Source organism: Argiope bruennichi, chromosome 4 (genome assembly GCF_947563725.1).
Source record: "Argiope bruennichi chromosome 4, qqArgBrue1.1, whole genome shotgun sequence".
NCBI classification, from domain to species: Eukaryota; Metazoa; Arthropoda; class Arachnida; order Araneae; family Araneidae; genus Argiope; species Argiope bruennichi.
The window spans coordinates 46,847,507-46,858,142 of record NC_079154.1 but is presented as its reverse complement, the minus strand read 5'-3'; the positions used below and the strand labels follow the sequence as shown (position 1 = coordinate 46,858,142).

The 10,636-nt window shown below is 33.0% G+C and overlaps 1 protein-coding gene across 1 annotated transcript; it reads right to left on the bottom strand.

Annotated features, from left to right (window-relative positions):
• Window positions 1–397: 397 nt before the first annotated feature.
• LOC129966242 (SLIT and NTRK-like protein 4) lies at window positions 398–9,657 on the bottom strand. The gene is made up of 3 exons (XM_056080657.1): window positions 8,941–9,657; window positions 5,018–5,166; window positions 398–546 (listed from the first exon to the last, which is right to left on the bottom strand). Exons 1-3 carry the CDS (start codon window positions 9,588–9,590, stop codon window positions 398–400), a joined length of 948 nt encoding a protein of 315 aa, XP_055936632.1. The 5' UTR covers window positions 9,591–9,657.
• Between the last annotated feature and the right edge of the window lie 979 nt (window positions 9,658–10,636).

The following is a 10,636-nucleotide window of genomic DNA, read 5'->3' as shown; positions in this document are numbered from 1 at the left end:
TATGAGAAATGTAGATGCGTACGTCATTTCATACAGCATATTATCTGTATTATCAAGAATTTTATAACTTATGTACTTGTACGGATGCTTAATGTAGTAAGAAAATATAGTATATAACCAACAAACAATTCGGAGCTCTTATTTGTAGAATTTCTGCAGGTGAAAAAATAATTTTTGTAATTATCTGTGTCTGTCAATAAACCAAGACAAACATTAAAATTAATTACATTTTATTGAACTCGAGTTAAATTCAGATCATGCAATTTACAACAAATGAAGTTAAAAAATTCCAGGTGGTTATATTAATTTGATTAAAAAAATTCATTTATTGGTAAAAGGTTTTAACAAAACAAATATGTGCAAGCATAACATTGCAGAAGTTATATGGCATCACTGATTAATGGCAAGAAGTAAGATCAGCACTTTCTAAATCCTTAATTGTTTTTCCTTTTAAATTTTCAGGCGTTGCGCAGTTTCCTGTCAATGAATATTTCGGTTTATTTGAAATGATCCATTTGAAACCACAGTCACAATTAAGCGGATTATCTGTGAAAGAAAAATAAAAGAAATGAATTAAGAAAAATTGCAAGATTTAAAAAAATGTAATACATGTTATTATTTTGTATATTTGACAAAAAAGAAAAAAAAATCCAAGATTTGGAAATAATGCCATTGAAAATCCTAGCGTTTTTTGGTATGCTTATGTGATAGAATAATATAAAATGCAACATATGAATTATTAAAGAAGAGTGTAAGCACAAAACAACCCAAGGTGACAAAAGTATGCATGATCATAAATATTAATTGTATTTCCGATCATGCATACCTGGAATTGGTAAACATTTTTTGCTTGGTGAATTCATTTATTTGGACAGTTTTTGCTAACTCCTAATTTGGAAAAAAAAAAAAAAAAAAAAAAAAACAGCTGAAATTCCTTACCATTAACAACTACGCACGCTTAGAAAAATGGCATATTCCCTTACTGAGGCTGAAATTATTATCATAGCGTGGTCTTTTCGGCTATCTATGTCTAGACACTCAGAAAATGAGACTTCAGAATTTTTATCGGATAATTTAGGTGACTAATCTATAAAATATTTGCAATTTGAAATGCTATTGTTTCGGATTAGAAAGCATTATTATTTTCAGGATGCGTAGCAACAGCATATAATAATAAGCCGTGCATAATAATAATACCACATAATACCTTTATAATGCATAGCAGTATATAATAAGAAGTGCATAATTCCTTTATAATGCATAGCAGCCGCATATAATAAGCAGTGAAAAATTCTATAGCATGATGATGATGTGGCGTCCGCCTTACCACGGAAAGGGGTTGCAATAGCTTCTGAGGGTAAAGACCCCTGAGCACCCAAGGGCAGAAGTCTGACTTCTAGCTCATATGGAGATGAAACTCCCACACATTCGCTTGCACAACCCCGTTTTACAGGGGGGCACATTCACACATAGAACACAGAATAACCATGCCCGAACCCAGAACACGAAAAAGACGCGCTACCCCTGTGCCAGGACGCTGGCAAATCTATAGCATCCGCATATGGTAAGCAGTGCATAATTCTTTTATACTGCATAGTAACATCATCTTTTCATAATGCAGAGAAAGCATTACTACTTTTACAATAATGCTTTAAGCTATATTCATCTGCCCATATCAGTTTCCAGTTACAGTCCTACGTAACTGTAATTATATGCACGCTAGTAAATACTGTATTTAACCTTCTGAGGATGCGTCCTCTTTATCATCATGAAAGGTCATGCGTTATTTTTCAGATTCACTATCATAAAATATAAATTTTTGAGAGGTTAATTATTAAAATTCGTAGTACTTGAAAGGGTATTAACTACTGCTATTTTAAACAACTTTTTATTTCAAAAAGAATGGAAACAGTGTAATCATAAAGATAAAAACAATAGAAAATGACCATTGAATTAATTGAATGACTTAAAAACAAAATAAATGAAATTGTGAATGCTCCAGTTAAAATATTGACATTTGTAATCTAAAAACAATAAAGAAATAAAGAACGATTGAAGTTAAGTTCTATAAAGTAACCAGGAGTTGTTGTCTCCTCAAAACTTTCTCGTATACTCTCTTGTAAAGGTGTTATTCCAGAGAACATCTTGCTTAGCATTGGCGTTAGTGTACGAAATGCTAACCTTTGGCGCAAATTTAGCATTTTCACCGATTCTATCGTGTGATCTCTTGGTGATTTTTTGGCGATTAATCCCTGGCATGCGGTTAATAGTATTCGAAAATCGAATTTGTGTTTAGACGTCTTTTTCCAAGCCGATTCAAATAAAAATTTGACACAAAACTACACTTATGGCCATAAAATCCAAATTGAAGACATTGTAACAATAAGTTAACCGCATTTACATGTTTCTAAAAATAACAGACGGACAATCCTTTGTTGGATTTGGTTTAAAATTTGATAGAAGTCTAGACTATAGATGTTAATTCTGTTTATGGAATTTTATCTATCTAGCTCTCTTCGTTTTGTAGTTATTGTGTTAAATTGTATTCGAACAGCCAGACTGACACACTTCTTTTGAGCGGATTTTGCTCCATATTTGATAGAAATTTCGTATAAAGGCCATATACCAAGTTTCATTCGTCTAGATCAAATCGAACAGACGGACATTTTCCAGAAATGTGTTTTTCGAATTCAGAAATGTCTAAAACTTGGAGATCCGCCAAAATCACGAGTCCGGATTTTTCGACGATTCTTGTACTTTCTTTCTAGGAATCTATTCACTTCATTGCAACTTTGGAATCCTCCAAAATATGTTTAGAATGCTCCAAACATATAAATTTCTAGAAAATCTCACAATTAAATCTTGTGATTCTAAAGTATTTGTTATTTTGGTGGATTTGCATCTTCTCTGATGACACATCGTCCACTTCTCCAAAAAGTTCTGCTGTTCTTTTCAACATTTATTTAATTTTAGTTCGCTCTATGCAAAGAGGTTGACACTATTCGCTCAATGTTTCTTGCCCTAACATGTTTGCTAGCATTAGTATATATTTCTTCCTAAGTAATATTTCTTAATGGTTTGTCGAATGGATAATGTAAATTGTAGCTACATTATTTTTTAAAACTATAAAGAAAAGAAGGTGACGTCCACAATCGCGTTTATGTCTTAAATACAAATAACAGAATTCTTCTATTTACGCTAATTTTAAACGTTGCATAAAAGTCCATCGCAATGAGCTGAGGAATAGCCAATCTTGCGTTTTTAGCGCCCTCTAGTGAAAATACATAATTTTTTTTTCTCTTATAAGTGCATCCCCTGGAAGAGTTATATCGTCGTTATGTGTGCTTGTTGTTGTTTCTTATGGCACTTGCGACGGACAAGCCCGCTGTTCAAAGACAGCCAATTTCAGACTAAGGGGGAGCGCCTCTTGATTTTATCGTAGAGCCAACTTGGATTAAGAATACGACTTGACTACTCACGCATCACTCATTCGCTTGCACAGCCCCTTTTTACAGGAGGGCACATTCACACAGATAGAACAGGAGGAACAACCATGCCCACACCGTGACTCGAACCCGGGACGCCCATATCACGCGGAAGATGCGCTACCTCTATGCCAGGACGCCGACGTGTGCATGCATAAATGCAATGACTAAAATAAGGACATATATTTTTATAGAATATATTTATATATATTCTAAAAAACTTACTAAAGTTTAGTTCAAGTTGCACAAAAATAAAATTCGTATTACTAATTAGTGGGAGTGGTCTTCACAAATACTCGCATACTCTCTAAAATTAACTTACACTAACTCTACACTAAACTTACTAAAGTTTAGTTCAAATTGCACAAAAATAAAATTCGTATTACTAATTAGTGGGAGTGGTCTTCTCAAAACTTTCTCGCATACTCTCTAAAATTGGCATGCCAGAGAACGTCTTATATGACATTGGCATACAATAAATACGAAATATTAACTTTTGGGCTGAATTCAGTATTTTTATTAAATCTATCGTATCATCCGTGGCGAGTTATTTGGCGATTAATCCATGGTATTCGGTTAATAGTATCCGATACTAGAATTAGTGTTTTAGACACGTTTTCCTTAACCGATTGACTCAAAAGTACACTTGTAATCACAAAATCCCATACAAAACTTGATATATTTAAATCAGCATTTTTGAATAATCGCATTTACATGTTTCTGAAAGTAAAAACCGACAGATAGTCAACCAGTATTTGGATTTGGTTCAAAATTTGACAGATATCTACACTATAGATTTTAAAACTGTGTACCGAAATTTATTTATCTAGCTCTCTTCATTTTGTAGTTAACTTATATTCGAACAACCGCGCAGACGGACTTCCTCTGAACAAATTTTACTCAAAATTTGATAAAAATCTGCAAATTTCGTGTAAAGATCGTGCACCAAATTTTAATCATCTAGCTCAAAGCGTTTCTGGATTTCTTTGTCACAGACGGGCATTTTCGAAAATGGGTTTTTGGAGTGGATATTCATCAAAATCTCGACTTCGATATTTTTTGACGAATATTATACTTTCTGTATACTACGTATACAAAAAAGTGAAAGTCACTTTTTAAAATAAAATCACCGGAGTTCAATCACCCCGATAATTTGGGATAATGAACAAAATAGAATAGAGATGAACAAAAAATATTCTTGCATCTCTATAATGTATGAATAATATTTATGCATTACTATTCTCCAGAATTACCGAGGAACATTTTAAAAATTTTGATTAATCCTTAAGTATAAATCCTGTCTAAATTAATAAACAAAACTTTCTTAATTTCAGTCTTCCTTTAAACTTCTCTTACTGGCCAAGAAGTAACACCAAAGCATATTTGATAATTCTAGGTATAGCAGTCTGTCCTACTGAATGTTTCTGATGTCGATTTTCAAAGTGTCACAATTTGCAGATAGCTTCCATCCTTTGAGAAGCGTATGCTAAAAGTTTTTGTGAGACAAAAAAAAATGCATAAATTCCTCTTACCTTCTAGTTCTAGATAGCTTAGCTTATGATTGATTTGCGAGAATACTCCATCTGGAATTGTCGAGATTTTGTTGTTTTTCAAACTAAGAGCTTGGAGTCTTGGCATCTGAGAGAAAGCATCGGCTGGTAGAGTTTCGATTTGGTTTCCGCTAAAAGAGACAAATGTTTATAATCCTTCTTTCATTTTTTAAAAGTTTTAATAGTGAAGCGATAGGTGATGGACGAAGGATAGAACCTGGGACCTTGTGGTTAGCAGTCCAGTAACTAACCGATTATACCAAAACAGCTGTCCTGGTGGAAGCGCTGTTACTGGCTTATATGCTATTCACCACAATAGTATTAAAAAGATGAGATACAGGATATTTATTTGCAAATAGAATTTTTTTCTTATGAATTTGAGTGCATCTGAAATGCAGTCTCAACTTAAGTTGTTCCGATTTGTATATTTTCTTATCCAAAACAGGATGTTTGATTTTCCAAAAAGAAAGACATCCGTTATTTATTTATTTCAAAATGTTTGTAAATGTACACAAGTTTAATTTCATATTATAATTTAAGTCTATATATTGAATATGCTATTAGTACATTTTTCATAGGAAAAGAAAATTGACTTTCTAATACAAACTATTTTTAACCATAAAAAAAAAAAGAAAATGCGATTCATTCCACCAATTTTTGTTACTTCATTTTCGCCTAATGTTTAATTGCTGACACAATAAAAATTTCTGTATCTGAAAAGGAAAAAAATCTTTCTCCAAAAAAATTGAGTACGGAATCGAATATGCCTCTTAATTTTCCAGGTATCATGGTAATTGCACGTGCACATGTTTTAACATGTTTCGGTTTACTGTTTAGACAGAGTTTTCTCAAATTTGACATCCTCTTAGAAACTCGCCTTCTTTAAATGAATATGTGCACCCTATCTTTTTAGGTATATATGAATTTATAAAGATCTCTGAGATTTTACTCTTCCGTTTTACTTTCTCTTTACTTCCCTCAAAGATAAACGAAATGATTTCGTTCAATGGAAAGCTATTGTTGTCCTGTCTACTTCTTGCGTCTCATAAAATGCAAAAGACCCCTTTAGACGAATGGTGAACCGCAGTTCCAGCTATGACAATTCAGCTCACAGCCAGAATCTTAGTGATGAGATCAAGCAAACAGATTATTATCTCTTGTTTGGTCTTAAGGCCTCTCAAATCATGGCAATTTATTAAAAGTAAAGCTCTTATCAGTGACATCAATAAGGGGATAGTCCTTCTCCAAGGACGGGTGCCCCGATAAGCCTACCATCGAAGTCGAAGACCTGAGCTTATAGGAACTGGGTCTTACTATGGTAAGTGTTGAGGGTACAAATAACCATTCAGCGGTGTCTTTCCTTATTAAGTTCTATAAGGGATGGAACAATCAAACCTGAATTTTAAAGCGAATCATATAGGATGGATGAATATTTTCTCTTTAAGAATAATGAAACATTAAAAACATTCTGATATTTCCCCGACTTTTTTTTTCCAGATCAAGCAATATCATAGAATAATGATACTAAAAAATACTGTTTAAGATAGTTTGGGAGAGTGTAAATATACAAGAAAAATTTGAATAGGTAATTGCATGTGGTAGTAACTCTAAAGTGAGCTAAACAGTTTCTCTACATAATATTGTTTTAAAACTATTCTTGATCCAATCCTGATCAAAATTGCAGCTCATCTAAAAGATCGATATCGTGTAGTGAATTTTTAAATGGTTCAATTGAAGAAATAAAATCTTAAAGAATGAAATATTTAAGGAATATTACAATACTTAAGGATGAGTCAGATCCTCTACAATGAAAGTTTAATTCTTAAGTTTGCTTCTTCTTAACTAGTAAACCATATAAAAAGTAAGTTATTCGCGAATTTTTGTTAGACCGTATATATTTTCACCTACTATAAATACTGTTTGAAATGTCAACCTTCAAAAATAAAATATCTTGCACAGCTATATTATTCTTTTCATTTACACAGAAGTTGTGTTCGAGATATCTATATGGAAAAGGGTTTGACTCACATTATTGAGTAAAAAAGAATATTGTTAAAAATAAAATTTCAAAATATCAACCCAGAAATAGCAAAATCTCAACACCTGGCATCAATTCTTCTTTTGCATTTTAAAGAAATGATGAAATTCGAATCCATATTATTAATCCAAATATATGCCGATACTTCATAGGATCTTTAAGCATAAACGAAATTTCCAAATTCATCATATCAGTTTCCGTTTTACAGAACTTGACACAACACATTTCCATGCAAATACGGTTTTTAGCTATCTCAGAATCGAATTTTATCAATTTTGAGATTGATTAGTTATCTTTTATGTATTACAGTATACTCCCGAGTATCCGGTTCGAGACTATCCGGTCTAGTTTTCTTTATCGCAATTAATTGAGGAAGGCAAAGCATTGCATTGGCAGCATTGCCTAGACACTGGAAGCGGGCGTCTGCTACGATCCTCCTACGTATCGTTTGCAAAATACAAGTTGTGACAAGATAAGAGAGCATTCTGCTCGTTGTTCCTTGTTTCATCAGTGTGTACGGGCCTGAATTGTTCCCACTATTCCTGATTAGCATAACTGCACAGCACGTACAGGATTCGTAAATTGTTCTTGTGTATGCGTAATGTTTTTTTTTAAGTATACCACAGTGAAGTGCACAGAATTCATGTTAAAATGTGATCAGTTTATATCCTTTAACTTACTTTTCTCTCATAAATTCTAGCAAGGCTATATATAAACATATATAAACTACCAATACAGAACCTTCGTTTTCGACACGTTACCGGCAACTGCTTCTATGTTTCACGGGCCTCGGTCGTGTTCACATGAGCGAATGAGATGAGGGCTTGAGATGAATGTAGGGCTTAAGTACTCAATATGACGTGAGAAAATGTATATTGTAACAATGAGTTTTGGTATAAAAACTTTGTCTTGTGGTATTGGTTGGCAAAGAAATGAATTCAAAGAACTCCGGCTTATCCAGTCTGTCCTTCGGCAACATTTGGCCCGTTATTCGGGAGTGTAATGCACGTTATTTCTTATGTTCGACACCGGAATGAAGAATTTTAGTATATCAGACAGTAATATATTAGAATATGACATTAGATATCTGCGTGAGAAAGATAAACATCATAAAAAAACGGGTTCCACGGGTTCTTATATCTCAAGTTATAAGGTCTGAAAAAAGAAAGAAAATGCTGCTAGGTATGAGAATTGTGCACAACCGTTTTATAATTCTGACGAAATAGAAACCAGCAGGAGTTGCTTAACTCAGAATTTTCTTGTATACTCTCAAATAAATATGCTATTCCTCCCTTTATCTCGCATAAAGTTGTAGATTTTCTGCAAGGCCTTGAACTTCGAAATCGCTCAGATTTTTAGAACCTTTCCGCATGCGAGTTTCGAGCATCGTAGTAAAGAAAACCATGTATATAATTTTGACCCCTTTTTTTTGATCGGCTCAAACCCAAACTGGGCAGAGCTAAAATTTAATTAGAAGATATATTCAAAAATATTCCTAAATATTCTAATAATACAAATAACCATATTTTTTTAAAACTGATTGCAAAGATTGCTTAAGATATTTGCTCTGATGGGTGATTTGAATAGACCACGCATTATGTATCGATGTCATAAATAATGAAGTATAATTATAAATTTTCTCTAACAAAGCTATACATTATTTTTTATTTTAGCAAATTATTTTAATTTAGAAAGGCTTTCATAATTATTATTGACAAATACGATGGCACCCTGTCTAAGAACAGTTGGATGTCAATTCAGTGGAATACAAAATTCTATAACCATTTAAGTTGTTAATTAAAAAAAATTTAAAAACATGTTTGTAAAATTCAGAAATTAAAATACTTATAGGAAAACTCATACATACTCTAAATCTAAGACTATTATATTGGAAGGCCGGGAAAAATAGTTTCTCTTATATGTTGCCAGTGGATTCTTTTGAATCTTAACGTCTTCTAGATTTGTTAATTCTGATAATACTCCATCAACAATATGCACTGTACTGGTGTTTGAAAGAGCAAAATAAGTTAAATTTTTGTTTACGTTGTTTTTAAAAGTATTGTCCAAAACAGGAATCTCAACTCCGATCGCCAGAAATAGAATGAGGCTCTTTAGAGATTTGAATTGATTCCATTGGATAGAGTCTTGCATTTTCACATTCATCAGATTTATAGCTCGTAAGATGTTTGAAGGAGGTGGTGTTTTGTCAAACAGCTTTGTCAAGTTAGAATCCACGATACCAATCGTCTTGATCTGCTTGTCAAGTAAGGAACGTGCCGGAATCGATTCAATGCTTACTTTAACCAGTTGCAGATGGTTGAAGAATATACCAGTAGTTCGACGAAATACACCGTTTAAAACATTTGTTTCTGTTATATTCTCACAGCGAAGGAAATTTCCGTCAATGTTTGAGCACGTGCAGGGTCGAGTCAGAATTTCTGGGGGGCAGATAGCTGTAACGATACTTAAAAGACCCGTTAAGAGCAAAGTCACTATAGATGTTCTCAACATCGTCATTTTTTTGAAATAATAAGAAGGGTTAACGAATTCAGGCTGTAAACGGTTCAAAATGGCATCTGAAGCAAATAAACTTCTTATCACTTTGATACAGAAATTTTGGATATATTTTGATAACAAATGGGACATGCAGTCAGCTATTTTAAGAGATAGTTTTAATAAACATAAGAGGAAAGATAAGCCAATACACATGTAGTAAACTCGTATCAAGTTGAAATCAAGTGTTTATGCTTTTATTTATCAGCTAAATCGTCAGATTATTGGGTGAAAAAAATTTCAATTGGATCTTTTGTAGATAGCTTAATTTAATTGCTATCTCGGCAAAGTATTTTTAAATTTCATAGGTTTATATCTATGTAACTTATACTAAGTTAGAAACTTAACAGTTATGCTCATTGTGATAGACTCTTCTCTTGTTTTTTATGATTTCATCTAAGATATGAAATTCACTTTTAAATATGAATTAACAAAATTTTAATTGATCTGGTAAAATGCACATTGAATTGAAGTACTTTCGAAAAAATATAAAGATATAAAGAAGAATAGTTCAACATCGTAGTATTCGTCGGTGGCCTGGTGGTAAGGTCTCGGCTTGTGAGCCGTAGGGTTTCAGGTTCAAGGCCCGATTCCACCGAATAACCGTCGTGTAAGGGGATCTGTTGCACGTTAAATCCGTCATGCCAAAAGTCCTCCCGCTGGTATTGTATTGTGTGGAGAGGGGGGGTGCCAGCTCAGGTGTCGTCCTCGTCATCTGACCACGGTTCAAAATTACGAGGTCCGTCCCAAAATAGCCCTTGTGTTGCTTTACAACGGGACGTTAATATAACTAAACTAAACTAAACATTGTAGTGTTATATGTGTTGCAAAATATATTTCATGATTACCACAATATATTATAAGATTACTAAATAAAAATTTCTCTAATTCAATAAAAAAATCAACATGCAAGAATAATAAAGTAAAATATTAAACTGGAAAGATTGATAGTAAAATTTTATATTGCAATTATAACACAAGATAGGCCAACAGTTATCTATCTGCATGTC

Coding starts and splice junctions, on each gene's coding strand:
- LOC129966242 (XM_056080657.1), bottom strand. CDS start 9,590: ATGACGATGTTGAGAACATCTATAGTGACTTTGCTCTTAACGGGTCTT. Junction 5,167..8,940: donor ATAATAGTCTTAGATTTAGA/GTATGTATGAGT, acceptor TGTCTCTTTTAG/CGGAAACCAAATCGAAACTC. Junction 547..5,017: donor AAGCTATCTAGAACTAGAAG/GTAAGAGGAATT, acceptor TTTCTTTCACAG/ATAATCCGCTTAATTGTGAC.